General features: G+C 40.2%; 1 protein-coding gene across 1 annotated transcript in view; it reads left to right on the top strand.

Annotated features, from left to right (window-relative positions):
* Positions 1-18,555, top strand: part of MCF2L2 (MCF.2 cell line derived transforming sequence-like 2) — a 186,352-nt gene that overhangs the window by 26,495 nt on the left and 141,302 nt on the right. Inside the window, 2 exon segments of the mRNA XM_037526575.2 lie at positions 11,678-11,761; positions 17,906-18,020. Of these exon segments, the coding sequence (XP_037382472.1) occupies positions 11,678-11,761; positions 17,906-18,020 (199 nt within the window).

Raw genomic sequence — 18,555 nt, 5'->3', positions numbered from 1 at the left:
TGGATCAAGAAGATGTGGTACATATACACCATGGACTATTACTCAGCATTCAAAAAAGATAAACACATGCAATTTGCAGCAACATGGATGGCGCTGGAAGGGATCATGCTCAGCGAAATAAGCCAGAAAGAAAAAGAAAAATACCGGATGGTCTCACTCATAGCAGGAATCTAGAAAAGTTAAATAAGGAACCAGGAAAATGAATAACTGTAAGAAAGTGAAAATCAAAATCAACAAAAAACTATGAACCAGAGACACTTTTTGGGGGTGGGGGCAGGAGGGGAGGGACTGGGGTCAGAATGGGGGGGTTGAAATTGTATGGGGAATATAAAAATAAAATTTATTATTAATTAAAAAAAATTACCAACATTCTGAATATAAATCTTTCTATAAAATAATTATTTTCATGTGTCTAATCATAACCTAGTTTGTCTTATAAGTCTCTATTATCACACATTGAATTTGTTAAAGCAGAATTTGAAAATTTATTAGAAAACACTAAGATATGACCTTGTTAAAACTTGAGGTTCATAAGTGAGAATAACATTTCCAACATCACCTAGCAAAGGAGGCAAGAGTAGGAGCCAATCTTAGAAATAAAAAACACTAGACATCTGTTATATTCCCTTCAGGGACACAAGCATACCTTCCAAGCACACATACAAAAAAAAAAAAAATTAGCTATGACAAAATTGTCTTCCAGTTTCTCCTGACAAAGTGCAAGTTTTATTCTGATGCTTTAGCTCAGATCATGCAAACAAAAATTAGAAGTTTATGTATCAAAACTGTTTTTCTTATCTGACATTTCACATTCTTTAACATTCATAACAATTCAACATTCATAAACTATGCCATTAAGCATAAAGGACTAAAATAAACCACATTATGAAAAAGCAGCCTCTCTCTGAGGACACAACACTTTTACACAGCAGTTCTGTGAACTGACTCTTCACCCCTCTTCCCGCACTGGTGGGAGTGAATGGGTTGTTGGTCAGATGATGACGGGCAAAGAATACCCTTCACTTTAGAATCGTTATATTGTACCTGCCCCTGATAATTTCTTCTTTTTAATTTATTTTCAACTGTGGCTAAAAATCCATAATCTATAACTTAACCATTGTAACCATTTTCAAGGACACTGGTCAGTGACCTTAAGCACATTCATGTGGTAGAGTCTCCATCCCCACCTTCATCTCCAGAACTTGTCCATCTTCCCAAATGAACACTGCCCCAACAAACACTCACCCACCCCTCCCCAGACCCCACCTCAGCGCCATTCTCCTGTCTTTATGAAGGGGACTCCAGGGACCTGACATGAGTGGAATCATACAGGATTTGCCCTTTGTGTGTCTGGCTTATTCTGCTGAGCACCATGTCCTCAGGATTTATCCATGATGTCACTGGTTTCAGAATCTCCTTCCTTTTTAGGGCTGAGTAATATTCCACTGTATGGATGGACATGTTGTGTTTCTCATTTCTCTATGGACACTTGGGTTGCTTCAACCTCTTGGCTGTTGGACATGATGCTGCTTTTGAGAACTGCTTCCATTTCTTCCGTGTGTACTCAGAGTGGGATATCTGGTTTACGTGGTCATGACTCTTAATCTTTTGAGGAATGTGGTTGCTGTTGGCTATAGTGGCTGCCCCACTTAACATTGCCCCCTAGCCCTGAGGGCTCTTGGCACTCGCTGTTTTCTGTTTTTTTTTTAAAGATTTATTTATTTATACAAGCACTGGGGTACAACCCAGAAGCACAGGAGGGTGAGAGAAGTCACCGGAGACAGAGCAGGGAGAGAACAGGCAGAAGGACCGAAATACACTGCTGAGGGGGAGCAGTGGGCGAGACAGGAGAGGTCTGCCGCACTATGTAGGAATCTCCCTGGCTGGCCAGGAATCGAACCAGCACTGCAGAGGCTGTGGACAGCTTCGCAGCGCTGCACTGAACCTGCTGAGCCACCAGGGAGGCCCTGTTCTCTGGTTTTGACAGTAACCTTCCTGCTGTTTGTGTGGTGGCTTCTTGCTGCAATTTTGAGCTGCATTTCCCTGACAATGAGTGATGTGGAAAATCTTCTATGCTTCTGTGCCCGGGAAGGTATGCCCACCTACTTCCACCAGGAGCCACGTGCTTGTCTCTGATCTTTAGAAGTAGTTCAGGAGATGCTCTGCATCCCCTCTTAGGATTGACTTGACCACTTGTTGTTCCCCCCCGTGTGTTTCTGCTTAGTGAGTAACTTCACTGGGCTTCAGGGTTAATGTCTGGATCTTATTCCTGGCAGAGAGGGAGGGGAGCATTGTAGCCTGGGGAAATTTTAAGAGCATCATTTAAAAAATGTATCCCTGTCTATTATTTTAAATATCCAATAACTTGATGTATGTCCCTGTAAAAAAGGGGAAACGTTCTGATTTTTGTCTACTGTAGGATTTCCCTCTCCACCAGGACATCCTTACCTATTTATTTTCCCTTTTGTTTAAAAATGAGGAAGTGTTGGTGGGAGTGCAAACTGGTCCAACCACTATGGAGAGCTGTGTGGAGATTTCTGGACCTACTAAACATAGAGCTTCCATAGGATCCAGCAATTCCAGTCCTAGGTATTTACCCAAAGGACACAGAAACATCAATTCCAAAGAACACCTGCACCCCTATGTTTATAGCAGCACTATTTACAATAGCTAAGCTTTGGAAACAGCCCAAATGCCCAAAAATAAATGACTGGATCAAGAAGATGTGGTACATATATACCATGGAATATTACTCAGCATTCAAAAAAGATAAACACATGCAATTTGCAGCAACATGGATGGCGCTAGCAGGGATCATGCTCAGCGAAATAAGCCAGAAAGAAAAAGAAAAATACCGGATGGTCTCACTCATAGCAGGAATCTAGAAAACTTAAATAAGGGACCAGGAAAATGAATAACTATAAGAAAGTGAAAATCAAAATCAACAAAAAACTATGAACCAGAGACACTTTTAGGGGGGCGGGGCGGGAGGGGAGGGATTGGGGTCAGAATGGGGAGGCTGCAATTGTATGGGGAATATAAAAATAAAATTTATTATTTAAAAAAAAAATAAAAAAAATAAAAATGAGGAAGCCTGGTAATCCAGTGGGCCTGTAATCCTGTGAGCACTCACCAACCCAAAGGATTAGCTCTCAGCAATGAAATGACCTTGGGTGGATTTGGGAGAGATTAGCCAGGAGAAAGGCTCAGACATTTATGTGAGTGCAGTGCTGAGAGGAGAGACCAGGAATGGAGGGGGAGCAAAGTGGCACGGTTTCCTGGCCTTCCGTGGCCTTTGGGTATACGTGTGGACAGCAGGACCCTAGATGTTTACCTGACACCTCCGTGCGGATAACAGAGGCAGAGATGAGGGCCTACCACCATTTCCTAGCAAGTTGCACCAGGCTAGACTATATGGCCAAAAAAGGTACTGTGACAGCAGTGATGTCTTTCTTTTACATATATTTTGCAATTCATCTTCATTCTTCATGGAATAATGGTTAAGCTAAAAAATTTTGCAGTAAAAATTTTTTTTACATTAAAATTATTTACTTGGGGCTTCCCTGGTGGCGCAGCGGTTGAGCGGTGGGTTGCGAAGCTTCCCGCAGCCTCTGCAGCGCTGGTTCGATCCCCGGCTGCTCCCCGGCCACCGGAGGAGGGTCCCACATGGCGCGCAGACCTCTCCTGCCGCCCGCTGCTCCCCTCAGCAGTGTACTTCGGTCCTTCTGCCTGCTCTGCTCCCTGCCCTGGCTCTGGTGAATTCTCTCACCCTCCCGTGCTTCTGACTGTACCCAGTGCTTGTATAAATAAATAAATAAATAAATCTTTAAAAAAAAAAAAAAAAGATTCATGAACTGGGCAGTATTTCTTAAAAAAAAAAATTATTTACTTGGCAATACTGCCTCAAGTTTGCTAAGGAACTTAGAGGATTTTTTTTCTTTAAGAACATTCATCCACTATTAACAATTCTATAGATGGTCATTTCATAATAGATGACCAAATATTCTGAAAAAAAATCGGGTGGTTAGATGATATGTGTGAATATAGACCCATTTAAAAGCATCTCTATCTAAATATACATGCATGCGTATTGACCATATCACCTCCAGGAGTCTTCCTTTCTAGTTTTGATGAAAGAATGATAGTTTTACTTTTCTTATTTTTGTTGATTTGATTTGCATTTTTAATTTAAAATAAAAACACGTATTGCTTTTGTGAGACGAAAATAAGAATCCAGATTATGAAATTCATACTCCTAAAGCAAAATGTTGCTTGGAGAAAAGTGTTAAATCTGAACTGCTAAGACTTTGTATTAGACACATGAGCTGAGAACAGACTGGTGATTCTCCTATTAGAAAGGAGAAAAACACATCCCTTTAATGGACTGGATGAGAAGGGAAACCGTTTCTAAGCACACCTTACATCTGGAAGCTGGTAAGAAGAATGCTCGAAGAGCTGGAGCAGCTCCATATTTCTAAGGCTGCTTCTTTTTATGCCTGGGCTTATTGATATACTCCCCTCTCAGTCTTTGGCCTTGAAAATGTTTACATTTATTCCCCTTGGATCATAAACTAGGAAAGGTGATTAGAGTACATGTTTTTATCTCTCATTAGTATTCATATTTGGAAACTATTTCTTCAGAAGAAGACAATTACTTTATAGAGAAGTGTACCTTTAAAATAAATTCATCACTGTTGCTGTCTACTTTCTGGTTAAGACGTGTTTCATGCTTATACTATATTCCATACCATATAATTATATAATATATAATATACTATATTCTCCAAGGCAATGACCACTATATATTTGCTACTTAAGAAATAACTTGTTACCCAAATTTTGCTTTTTATATTTAAAAAACATGTATATAATCCTTACATGGGCTGGAATTGAGGTGTAAATTATTGCCCTAGTTTTACTAAAGTTCAATCCTAAGAACATTATAGTCTTATTAATAGTTAGCAGAGGAAGTAATTCAAAATAAAAATATGAAAAATTTCTGGATCCTGAACTCACAATATTACATATACTATGCTGCTTTTCACTTTTTCCACAACTGTAACAGCTTACGAAAAGTTTACCTACATGCTTTGTCACTCAGCGTCTTATTCTACCTGTGACTTAAGACAACAACAAAAGTTCGACTATCTCAATGCAAGTTTTATGAATCTGACATTTTTGCAATCTTACATTCATGGGGTTCTGTCCATCAGCTTCTTGGTCTAATACTGATTCCTTGGGATGAAGGGAACGAAACTCAAGAGATGACTGAAATGTGTGTTCATCAAGACTTTTATTTAGTTGTTGGTATCAGGGAGAGTCAGCAGTTGGAGTTTTGCTTTTCCATCGACTAGCTCCCGCTTTTTTAAAAAAAGAAAAAAATGTATTTAAAATATTATATAAAATGAAAGCATGCCTACAAATCAGTACAACATCAACTGTTACCACAACCCCTGCATTTCTTCTTTTTTTACAGTTTGACTGCTAGTTTTGTCTTTTTCTTTTTTCCCTTGGTCCCTTGTATGGTTTCTCTATGTTCCTCCTATAAGTGAAACCATCTGATATTTTTCTTTTTCCTTCTGACTTATTTCACTGAGCATAATCCCTTCCAGCTCCACCCATACAGCCCCCACATTCCAATGGATGGATACATGCCAGCACACTGTCCCTGGTCAGAGGGCCTTTTCTTTTCCCTCAGAGTGTTTCAGGGACCCTGTCTGCTTCTATCCTGTGTATCTGCTTTCCCCAGCATGGTGATGACCATGCAGACTGCAGTTGGGAAAAGAGACAGTAACGTAGACACCCTTTTCTTAAATACCCTAGCTCAGAAGTAACACATCATTTTTGCTCATGTCTTGTTGGCATTTGCTAATTACTTAACCGTAAGGGGAATAAGTGGGTGAGTAGGAGATTGAATCCCTGGCCAAGCAGCTACTTTCTACAATAATGCTACTGTGTAGAAGAAAAAATGTGAATCTTTGGTGGGCAATTAGCCATCTCTGCCTCGATTGCTCATTCATTGCAACAACATTCAATAAATAGTCTCTCTTATTTTTACATTTATGTAAATGAAACATAAATGATAACATTCTGTTCTATATTTGGATTCTTTTTAAATAAAAGCTGTGTTTTGAACTTCCTTTACTGTCAGTACATATAGCTTTATCTGATTTTATTTATTTATTCTACTCTGTGGCTATAAGATCATGTATTTGACCAATCCCCTATTAATGAACATTTGTACAGAAGAACAGTACAATAATAATCATTGCTACCCATTTGTATTACTGTTTTCTTGCTTTAAATTCTAAGATATGACCAAAAACTGCCTATTTAATACTGTGACAGATATTTTCAAATGAATCAACATTTAAAAAAAATACCTATTTGTACTTTTACTTAAAGAGAATTTCCTACACTCTTGCCAACATTATCTATGTATTATTAGCTTTTAAAGTAATTGTCAACCCATTAGGCAGTAATTGGCAATGAATTAGGTAGAAAAGATCTTATTTTGCTTTAACTTACATTTATTTATTAGTTAGGCTAGATGTCTTTTATATATGTGTTCATTGGCTATATTTCTTCTGTGAATTCTCTCCTTAGTCTTAGTCTTTTGCCTAAGATCAGATGTAAAATGTGTATCAATTTTGTCTAATGGGGAAAAAAGGAGAAAATAGCTTTTGGATAAGTAGTCCAGGACAGAATTGCTTATGCCTGGTGATGTCTTAGCAAGTCTCAAAGCACTTTTTTTTTTTTAAGACTTAAAAATTTATTTATTTATTTATTTATGCATACAAAACTGGGGGGTATGCCAGAGGTGCAGGTGGTAAGAGGATTCACCAAAGACATAATGGGTAGCAGAGCAACAGGTAGGTCCACTGAAATACACTGCTGAGATGGGCAGCGCAGTGGGCAGTCAAGACAGGAGAGGTCCGTTTTGCCATGTGGCTGGGGATATGATAGCCCTGAGACTTTAACCCCTGTACCACCAGGGAGGCCCTCAAAGCAATTTTAAATGGATATATTTGCAGAGTCTGGGGTAAGTACAAATAGAAGCCCATGTGCCACAGTTAAATAAAACACATTCTATCTACTATCTTAACAAATACACCTTCATAAGAACATATCAAAGAAAATATCAAAGATGACTAGATTAAATTACCACAATTCGGCTGATGGGACAGTATTTATTTAAAATAAAGATATATGATCTCTAATTTGTTAGTTAATCTGTAATTTTTTTTTTGGCTTCCTGTCAGCAAAAGCACTATTGTCATAATGGAGATTTTCACATAATTTGAGATCTTTTAAGAGCAGTGATATGAAGTCAATCTGATCTAAGTAAAATGTCAATTATGGCAGCGAGCTCAAAATTTAAATACAATTTGCATTGTGAATTGAAGGAAAAAAAAGAAATAAGAATGCTGATGCTTGGTAGTACTAGACAGGATGTTTCATTACATAAGATTTCTACAGCACTTATACCATGTGAGAGGAAGGATTTGACAAGGTAATTAATTTGTCTTTTCTCTCACCAAGCACTTCCACGGCTCAAATCCTCCCAGCAATCTGAAGCTGCATCGGCCCCTGATGTCATCAGTGGCACAGCCCACAAAACATCGTAGCATTTGGATGTGGTCGTCTTTTCTTTTGAGGACATGGACCAGAGATTTCCTTGGGGCCTACATGGTATTAAGAGAATAGCTATTTAGGGCAACAGTGCCCCTGCCAGCATTGAGCTCTGATCAAAAGCCACATTTCTTTTAAAGATTTATTTATTTATGCATACAAGAGCTGGGGTATAGGCCAGAGGTGCGGGGGGTGGGGGGGTGAGAAGATTCACCAGAGACAGAGCGGGGAACAGAACAGGCAGATTGACTGAAATACACTGCTGAGGGAAGAAACAGGTAGACAGGAGAGGTCTGCTGGCCATGTGGGTTACCTTCCTGGCTGGGGATTGAACTCATGTACTGGCTGCTGATAGCTTCATAGTGCTGAGACTTAACCCCTTGCACTCCCAGGGAGGTCCCCCATATAGTTTTTAATATATTTATTTGTGGGAAGGGGATTGTGAAAAGTGTGAGGCCTGGGACAGGGGTCATAAGGAAACTTTCTGGAGTGATGGAAATGTTCCAATCTTGATGTGTTTCATGTTATATCAATATATGTTTGTCAAAATTCATCAAACTGTATAATTAACATTTGTGCATAGTACATGTAAATTATACTTCAATAAAGTAATGTTAGTACTAAAAACAAAAGGTTACCAGAGCATACTTTTTTCTGTGTAAACTGAGGGGTAACCACATATGACCCTATCACTTTAGCATAACCATCTCATATATTTGCACACATGTGCAAAAACACACCAGATGCTTTCTTTCTTTTTTTTTTTTAAAAACCTAGCTACAATCCCACCATACATATGATTTTGATGTCCTTAATGTTATATCTAAATCTTTCTCAATGGACATAATTTTTACAATTTCATAATGATTGCCTCCAATTTTTTCAGCCTTATAAATAATATTGCAGTCTTTATTTTTATGTATGAAACTTTTATGTTATTATTTTATTGGGATAAATTTCCAGATATAGGATGAGTAGGTGAAAGATTATGAGGATTTAATGACTACATATTGAAGCTCTGTGTTAAGCTCTATTAATATGTTGGGCTTTGGAGATCTAGATGAGCTGGATTCAAATGCTGGCTCTGCAAAAACAGACATTATAAACCAGAGACATATTGTAGAGGAGGAGGAGGGAGAGGGATCAGAGGGAGGGAGGAGCATAGGGGACTGTGATGATGGTGCACGGGTGCCTTGAGGAAGGAAATTCTATGGGGACTACGGGGTGGGGGGGAAGCAAATATTGTTTAAAAATGAACAATGATGTAAAAAATTAAAAACAAAAACAATAACAAACGCTGTCTCTGTTTGACCTTGGACAAGCTACTGTAACTCTAGTTCAATATTACTCTTGAAGATTGAATGAGATAATATGTGAAGAGTGTTGTTATGTAATCCACACAACAATTTCACTGGGTAAAATATTGGGGAATTACTGTTTAAGAGGAGCCTAGTAGCTTCACTCCTTGAAGTTATGCAGAAGTACTAGTTTTCTAACATAACCCAACATTGTGTGTGAGAATTTCAATTATTTTGTGAATGAAATGGGAAATTCTATTTCTGTTTTAATTGCATTACTAGATTATAGGGAAGTTAACATTTTTCAATGTTCTTGATTTTAAAAAATCATCTGCTTTTCAAATGTCTTTTATACCTTGTTAGTTTGTGGGCAAGCCTTCAATAAGAAGTCTTATGCTTCAGGTTAATCACAGACCCAATAAAAGAAGGAAATGTGGGTTTATTTAATTTCTGGCCTGGTCAATAAGGAAGAGAAACAACACAGAGCATGACCCCACTGGGTGGCTTTCTGTACCAGCCCAACAAACTGATCACTTACAGCTTTTGAAGCACAGTGTTGTCCTAACTGTCGAGTTGGTCTAGTTGTGAGGGAGGGTGGGATGGGCTGGAAGTGGTTCACTTTAGTGCTCGGACTCATTCCTTCTCTGTCATGTCTAACTAAAGACATGAGTTAGTCTATAAAGTGCCACGCTGGGACAGGCTCTTGTTGTGCTCTCATTAGTGTTATTAACACTATTAACAGTGTAGAGATCCTGGTCCTATTCCAAGTTCCATTCTTTCTGTCCTTCAGATTTTCTGGCCAAGTAGACATGTGGCAGGCTTATAAAATGTGGGGTTGCCCTCCCTCTTTGGTCCAGAACATACTTTCCCTTACCTTTAGCCTGGCATCTTGGGGTTCTTTGAATTGGGATAAAGGAGCTCTCACTATTAGTTTTGACGGGATTACCCCTTTTCCTCCATTAAAAAAAGAAAAAAGGAGAATTCATTGACAAGGGTCTTGGGGCTTAAGATGGCCCTGCTTTCTACATGACTTTCAGAAAGCAAGTATGGGAAAGGCTGGTCCAGAGCAATGCATATAAATAGGCTTGTCCAAACTATTCTATCCCTAAGTAGATAAAGTGTAAATCTTAAGGCTTATATAAATCACTTGTTAGGGTTAGAGGACATTTATAGGTTTGTGCTTGAAAGCTGTGAATTTTTGCCTTGGAAACCTGTAACCATTTCTTCAGTGTGGAGCATCTTTATTTTTATTTATTTATTTTTATTATTTATTTTATACAAGAACTGGGGTACAGACCAGATGCGAGGGAGGGCGAGAGGATTCACAAGAGACAGAGCAGGGAACAGAACAGGCAGACTGACAAAATACACTGCTGAGGGGAGCAGCAAGCGAGACAGGAGAGGTCTGTCATGCCATGTGGGACCCTCGCCAGCCAGCCAGAATCGAACTGGCACTGCAGATGTTATAGGGCAGCCCCGATATTGAACGGGTTGCCTGGCTGTGGTTCCTCACCCGCGCGCTTACAAGGAACTTATTAATACTCCACTACAGGCATACACAAAAGGTTAATAAAAGGTTTATTTATAAGGGAAAAGGAAATAAGGAAAATGTACAACTCAGGGAGAAAATAGGGAAATAAAGTCTTTAATGCATCCTACCTGATCCGCCGACCTGGAAACCCAAAAAGCACTCTCAGAGCTGGCCGGACGCTGCGAGCTGGTGGAGAGCCAAAATGGGGGACCCCTCCAAAGCCCACGTGTCTGGCTTTATACCAACTTGGCTGCTTAACCCCACCCTCAGGTCCCAGCCACCTTCCCTTTGGTGGTGATGGGATTTGGAGTTCCCAGTGTCTTTGGCTTTGGCCTGGGGTGGGGGTGGAGTCCACAAAGCCTGTATGGAATTAGCTTTAGGACATCCTTTTCCCCCTAACAATTCCCCCCTTTCACTTTTTGCCACCATTTCCATGGTGATGAAGATCGAATATATGGATGTTGGGATGCAGTCTCAGATGAACATTTTTTTACCAGGTTCCAGTGTGAAAGAAAACCAGTCCCTCCAGGTATTTGTCTATTGTGGAAAGCAAAAGTCCTCTATTCCTGGAAAGACAGCTTCACAGCACAGCACTCAACTGCCTGCGCCACCAGTCGAGGCCCTCAGTATGGAGCATCTTTAAATTGCAAAATGGCGAAATGCCTCCTTAAATATGCTTGGCAGGGGGAAGAGGCTCTTTGCAGTAATCTGGAAGGAATGAAAAAGAGTGGAGGTGACTTAAGGAGGGAGGCAAAAGGAAAGAAGTGAGGGAGAGCAACAAAAATCAGAGAACTTTCATAAACCCTAGATTAATTAAAGCCAAGCTTGAGATGAACCCTGGTAGCTTATGTCCTCTGCCCACCCAAAAGAGTAGGCAGACTCCTAAGTGCCTGCTTTGGTAATAAGAGCAACCCAACAGGTTTACTTCAAAGCTACTGAAGCTTAAACATCAGGGCCCCTTCTTTGCATTGATCCCTCTCAGACCTTGAGAGAAGCTCAGGAATTGTGCCCCGCGCTCATGTGTATGGGCTTCACACTACACAAAACCTGCATCCATTCATGCATCTCAGGAATCAGGCTCTCAGGAGAGCAGTGTGTATCCATGACTGTTTTGACAGGACTCAGATTTCCCTAGTATGGAATTTTCTTTTCTGCCTTTTAATTCCTTTTTGTAATTTGCAAGGATTTAACCTAACTTATATTTTCTTTTGTGCAGATGAAATTATGCAGCAGGAAGTCAGACCCTTGGGGGCAGTGGATATAATTGAACAACTTCATAGACAATTTGCCATTCTTTCAGGTAAGGTGCAAATTTTTTTACGTTTCCAGATTTTGTTGTGAGGTCCTGCTGAGACAGCCTAACTCCTTTTACCTTGATGAACATTATATTAAAGCTTGGTCACCCTGTAAGCCCCAACCAGGATAGAATGAACTGAGGAATGTTCCTCTGGAGGAGGGTGGGATCCTATAGGTGTCACTTGCTGTTGGGTGCAATTTAGTATTTTCTAAGTACATTTGAAGTGATAAAGAACGGAGCTGAAAAGATTTTGAGGAGTAAAAAGAAATTACTACTGACATCAACCACAGCCATGATGTTCTTTCAATGTTCTTGTTCAATGGTCTTCCAAGAGCCAACCTTTAGAAAGCCTTGTTTTTAAGGGTTCATGAACATTACTGTGGTTATTTGTTATCTCCAGATGAAGTTTCAGGAAAGAAGGCTTCTTTCTATTGTGACTCTCATTATTACCAAAACGCGGCCTTTTTATTACCTGTGTTCAAGTAGCAGACAGGGAAAGAGACCATCTACTTCCTGAAAATCTCAGCTCATTGACAGCACATGCCACTTTCCTTTGACTTGAACCAGGATCAGTTAGATATTAAGATGCACTTAACAGAATGGAAGTTGGGAAGTGTGGTTAGCTTGTGCCCACCCCCTAGTTATGTGTAGGCTTAAAAAAATAAATGTGAAGAATGGAGTGGAAAACCCCACCTTCTATTTTGTTTATTTCCCTGACAACCAGACCCCAACCTCAGGCATTTCCCCAAATTTGCCTTCATTAACATAACAGAAGTTACCTTCCTCATTCCCTGTACTTAGAAAATTCCCCAGGGACTTTGAGAAAGGAACTTTGAATGAAGAGCAAAGATGGATGACAAATTTATTTTGGTCATCTTAAAAATTTTTTTCCTATTAATCACAAAGTCACAAATATGTATTTCTAGATATACTGGAAGAAATAATTATGTAGTTCGATGTTGGTCTCTATACCTGGGGTTGCCATGAACATGATGTGTGCAAAGGTTGAGGTGCCCCATGGGTAATCAGATTCCCCAAAACCTAACTGTTGTGATTTTTTAAAAATAGTAAACAATTGTTGGTTAAGTTCTGAACAAAGTGTTATCTTTCCTCAATAAATAGGGTTGTTGCATTCTTGAAAAATTTAGTCTATATTGAAATCATCTAAAAATACTTGGTGAATTTTGACAGTTTGGATGGACCTTGAGGTTGTTATGTTAAATGAAATAAGTCAGAGAAAGACAAATACTGTAGACTCAGATCAGATTAGTGGTTTCAAGAGGTGGGGGGGTGAGCAGTGGGAGGGTGGGGGAAATGGGTGAAGGTGTTCAAAACATACAAACTGCCAAGAAGAAGATAGATAATCTCTGGGCATATCATGTGATGTGTGGTAAGCAATTCACAATACTGTATTGTATATTTGAAGGTTGCTAAGAGAGTAAGTTGCAGAAGTTCTCACTACAAAAAAAAAAGAAAACCAACTATGTGAACTGGTAGATGTTTACATTTATTGTGGTAATCATTTCTCAATAAATACATGTATCACATTGCTACTGTCACACACCTTAAAACAATACAATGTTATGGCAACTGTAGCTCAATAAAACTGAAAAAGTACTTTATAGGTGAAAGTTAGTTAGAGTATGGGATTAAATCACCATAAATGGATTTTTTCATTTCTAGTAAGCCTCTGCTAAGATACTTGGAATCACACAGATAAGTAACAACGCAGGTCCCTGAGGTTTCCAAAATGCCCCCCACCCCAGGGAGTGGTACTGTCATTTTCCTAGATAAAATCATCTTATGGGAAAGAAAAAGGGGTACTGGGAAGCAAATAGTAGTAGTTGCTTCACTATCTCTCCCACTGCTGGTCTTCACCTTCTCCCTGTAAGATTTCCCAGGACCCCAGAAGTCTTCACCCAGACTCTTGCTGGAGTTTTAGGAACCCCAACATTTAATTGTGTTTTCTGTGACACAGTAACTAGTAAATCTAGTTCTCTTCCATTTAATGAAAAGGTAAAATCATACTAGCAGGAGTGATGTTTACTTTATTTAAGTCACCATGTTGCTTAGTTCCAATAGTTTGGTTTTCTTTATCTTCCTTGAATAGGACGTTGGCATAATTTTTCTTTCTTTGATTTGCATTTCCACCTTTCTTCACAAGGTGGCACTGACTGCTGTGTTCTGGGTTGTCCATGGTTGTATGTGGATCCAGCTTTGTTTCATGGGTACTTCTGCCTCTTCAGACTGATTCAGCATCAGATAGTGTCCCCATTAATATCGGGGGTCTCTCTGTTGGTCAGTATTGGTATTAACCAAAGTACAAGAAAATATCACTTAGCTTTCTCCATTTAAATGTGAATAATTTTAGTTTACAATTAATGATAACTGGCATGATCAGTTAATGATATAACATATACTAGTGAATTTTTTAAAAAAAGATTTATTTATGCATAAAATAACTGGGGTACAGGCCAGAGGTGTGGCGGGTGAGAGGATTCACCAGAGACAGAGTGGGGAACAGAGCAGGCAGATGGACTGAAATACACTGCTGAGGGGAGCAGTGGGCGAGACAGGAGAGGTCTGCTGCGCCATGAGGGTCACCTCCCTGGCCAGGGATTGAACTCATGCTGCAGTGGCTCTGGATAGCTTCATAGTGCTGCGTTTTAACCCCTTGTGCCATCAGGGAGGCCCTCCTAGTGAATGTTTTTGGGTGCTTTGATTATTTGAAATAACCATCTCTTGACAAATATTGGTTATACAATTAACACAGCATTATAATGCTTCTAAATTTAACTTTACCAGAGATGTAAGTTCTCTTAATTCACATGTCTCTGAAACTTCCTATATAGTTGTGAAACTGTAGAGAAGTATATATGAAAATTAATAGTATCCCGATTTTAATTGTTTTCAGTGAACATAATGAGGTGGATCAGTGTCCTGGTAAAGTCTGACAAGCACCTAATCCATAGTTTTTTTTTTTTAATCGAAGATTATCACACAGGACTAATAAAGGGCACTTCCTGGAAAAACACTGGTCAGCCGTCAGGATAAATCTCACAGTTTTGTTCTATAGTAACTGGTCTCTGAGAGCCAACAACTCCCATGAACAATCCCTTACTCTTTTGTGATACAGATTCTCCTGCTTGCTCTGTGAGACGGTCTCTCCTTTGAAATAAATTTACATGGAAAGTCAGTGTGTGTGAGCAGAAGTTCATCAGGTGGGACAGTAGAGGAGAGAGGCCTGGATGATCTCAGTGCTGGTGTCAGCAGGTAGCCTGGGGGCATTCTCTGGAGGGCCAGCACCCTCTCCTTTAGTGCTGCCACCTTTGTTGCTCTGAGTATCTCTTTTTTGTAATTTTTTCACTGATCCCACACCCTCATTAATCTCACAGTCCTCGTTATACTATACCCCAAACTAGTGCCTCTCTATTTAAGAGAAATACATGTAATCATTTGTAGGTGGCCTGTGCCACAGATGGAATCTGGAAGGAAGCCCTTTGCAGCTCATATGCATCGGCTGGGGCACTGGTTCTGTTATAGGGCAGGGAGAGGGGCAGCCCAAACCCTGCAAACCTGCCTATTCTAAATGGGTTCTGCCATCCGCCGCATCAACACAAAACACATGAGACTTTAATGGGAAGGAACTTTAATTAGGAAACAATACAGGAAAGGCAAAGAATCTAGTTTCTAAATGAAGCACCCAAAGTTACCCGTCCCCTCGTGAGTAAAAGTCCATCCATATGGGAATGGCGCAGAACAAGGCCCCAAAGCCTGCCCCAAGTCTAAAGCATCTTCCAGTGGGGACCCACAGAAAAGGGTCAGAAACAACCGGACAAGCCCGGAAGGAAAAGAGCAAAATCAAAATCAAGATAAAAGCTGCCATTGTCACCTCCCCACAGGTCTCACCCACGTCTGTGTCACTCAGTCCACGACCAAAAGACAAGCGCAGTTTCTTCACGTGTCTCTAGGCTCCATCCTGCTTCCTTCCTCAGTCTCTTCTGCCGCTTCTCTTCCTGCTCAGCTTCACCCTTCCTTGGGTGGGGCAGGGAACCTGGAACCTCCCCCTTTCCTGGGGACCACCCTGTTACAGTTCCATAGTTGTTTCAATTCCTGTATTTTTCCATGACCATTTTTGGACAAAAGTTAAAACAATGAGGGGCCACCCTGGTGGCACAAGGGGTTAGGACGCAGCACTATGAAGCTGTCTGCAGCCACTGAAGCAAAAGTTCAACCCCCGGCCAGGGAGGTGACCCACATGGTGCAGCAGACCTCTCCTGGCTCGCCCGCTGCTCCTCTCAGCAGTATATTTCAGTAAATCCGCCTGTTCTGCTCCCCACTCTGTCTCTGGTGAATCCTCTCACTCCCCCACACCTCTGGCCTACACCCCAGTTCTTATAGCATAAATAAATAAATCTTTAAAAAAAAAAGTTAAAACAATGAGTCTGTCCATGCTAATGACTTAATAGCTGTTTGGAAAAGTAAATATTCAATAATTGAAGGACAAATTAATACTTTCATTTTATTCTAACTATAATTATTTTAGGCCTTGGAACCAGACTAGATATCACTTCCTGTTCCACTTGATTTGCATACTGTATTGCTTTTTACTCCAGCAGCCATCAAAAGCCCAGTTGCACAAAGATGCAAAGTCATTCAAAGGGTGTAATTTAACCTTGACTTCATGAACTCCCTCAAGCTAGCAGCATGCATAGCATCTGAGAGATGCCCATTATTGTTTCAATCAAAATTAAAAATATTCATTGTGCACACATTTGGGAATTGTGGTATAGAACTTAGTCATGTGTTGGGCCTCCCAGGTGGCACAGCGGGTTGAGTGCAACACTGTGAAGCTGTCTGCAGCCTCTGCAGCGCGGGTTCGATTCCCGGCCTGCCAGGGAGATTCCCACATGGTGCGGCAGGCCTCTCCTGTCTCGCCCGCTGCTTCCCTCAGCAGTGCTTTCGGTCCATCTGCCTTTTCTGCTCCCCATTCTGTCTCTGGTGAATCCTCTCACCCTCCTGCGCCTCTGGCCTGTACCCCTGCTATTGTATAAATAAAAAATCTTAAAAAAAAAGAACTTAGTCATGTGGCTACAACTAACAAGGAGGCTTGGAAATAGAATGCATTTAATTTAATCTGGGTGACTTCTGCTCCAATGAATTAAAAAATACTAATTTTTATAGTTTTATTCTTATGGGGATATGTTATATTCCTATCTATAAATTCCCAAGGACAGCTGATTATTGCCTCCTTGTAATAATTATACTAACTATTGTCATTTATGGAGCATGTATATTTACTAAGCACTCTGTTAAGGTGTTTTTCATATATGTTCTCACTTAATTCTTACAATACCTTTTGAGGTAGGTACAAGTGATATTCTTAATATCCTATTTCTGTAAATATCATGCCAAAAATCACATAGCAATTAACTGACAAAGCAGGATTTGAACCAACTTGTCTGATTTTAGGGTTAACTCTCTTAACCCCCGTGTTGTTGTTTTTAAAAGATTTATTTTATTTATTTATGCATATAAGAGCTGGGGTGTAGGCTAGAGGGGCAGGGGTTGGGATGAGAGGAATCACCAGAGTGGGGAGCAGGACTGGCAGATTGACTGAAATACACTGCTGAGGGGAGCAGCGGGTGAGACAGGAGAAGTCTACTGTGCCATGTGGGTAGCTCCCTGGCCGGGGATACAACTCGTGCTGCAGTGACTGCTGATAGCTTCATAGTGTGAGACTTAACCCCTTGCGCCACCAGGGAGGCCCAAACCCCATGCTGTTTTACATTTGATACTTACTGGTTACAAAAGTGAAGTGCAACATTATTTATTTGTGTTGGCATTATTTACTATTCTCCTTATGCTAAAATAACTTAGTGACTATTATCTTTTATATAGTAACTATCTTCAAAGTTTTCAGAAATTGAATTCTCATAATACCACTGAACAGGCATGAAGAAAAAGAGAGGCTTGTTCAAAATAATTCACTGTCAACCTTCCAAAATTCTAGTCTAAAGTAATATAAAATAATACAGAAAAGGGGGAGGCCAATATACATCTTACAGCTTGATACCAAAGTCCCTTATATGCAGAGGTATGACATGAAAACATTTTGCTAACATCTTGACCACCATTTTGTTGTAGGAGGTCGGGGAAAGGATGGTGCTCCCATCATCACTTTTCCAGAGTTTGTGGGGTTCAAACATATCCAAGAAGAGGACTTCCTGAACGTCATGACCTACCTGACTAGCATCCCCAGGTGAGTTGAACACAGAATTCTGCTTCTTTCCTAGTCATTGGCTTTATTCCACATTTCCCACTGGCAGAGCTGGGTTAAGACACAGTCATGAATGAGCACAGTTCGCACTGCTGTGTTAACTTGGCCAGTTTCTCTTATCTATTAGTTACACAGAAAGAATGTGGAAAGAGACTAGAATACAATGATAAACAATGAGTATTAGATTTGACTATTCTGTGCACATAGGAGGAATTAGTTAATGTTTGGCCAATGAAAAGTTGATTGAACAGCCAATGCTATCTTTGTCTCTTCAGGTTCACTGCTCTAGGCAAAGGTTGTCTGGTTTCTCCGAACCTGTGATCTAGAAATTGTGGCTGTACTCAAGTTGCTGCATGAGGAGTTATTTATTTCCTCTAAGTAGGAATTTAGGGACAGATTTTATAGTTGTCATTGTCAGATGGATAAACTAAGGCATAGAACAAGGAAACTTAAAGGCCAGGAGTACAAACTCTTCTTATAGCGGAGCCCACGACAGGCATGCCTGCAGGCACCTGTA

This window comes from Talpa occidentalis, unplaced genomic scaffold (genome assembly GCF_014898055.3).
Source record: "Talpa occidentalis isolate TD23 unplaced genomic scaffold, MPIMG_talOcc4v2.1 talOcc4.4, whole genome shotgun sequence".
NCBI classification, from domain to species: Eukaryota; Metazoa; Chordata; class Mammalia; order Eulipotyphla; family Talpidae; genus Talpa; species Talpa occidentalis.
This window is presented reverse-complemented; position numbering and strand designations above follow the sequence as displayed.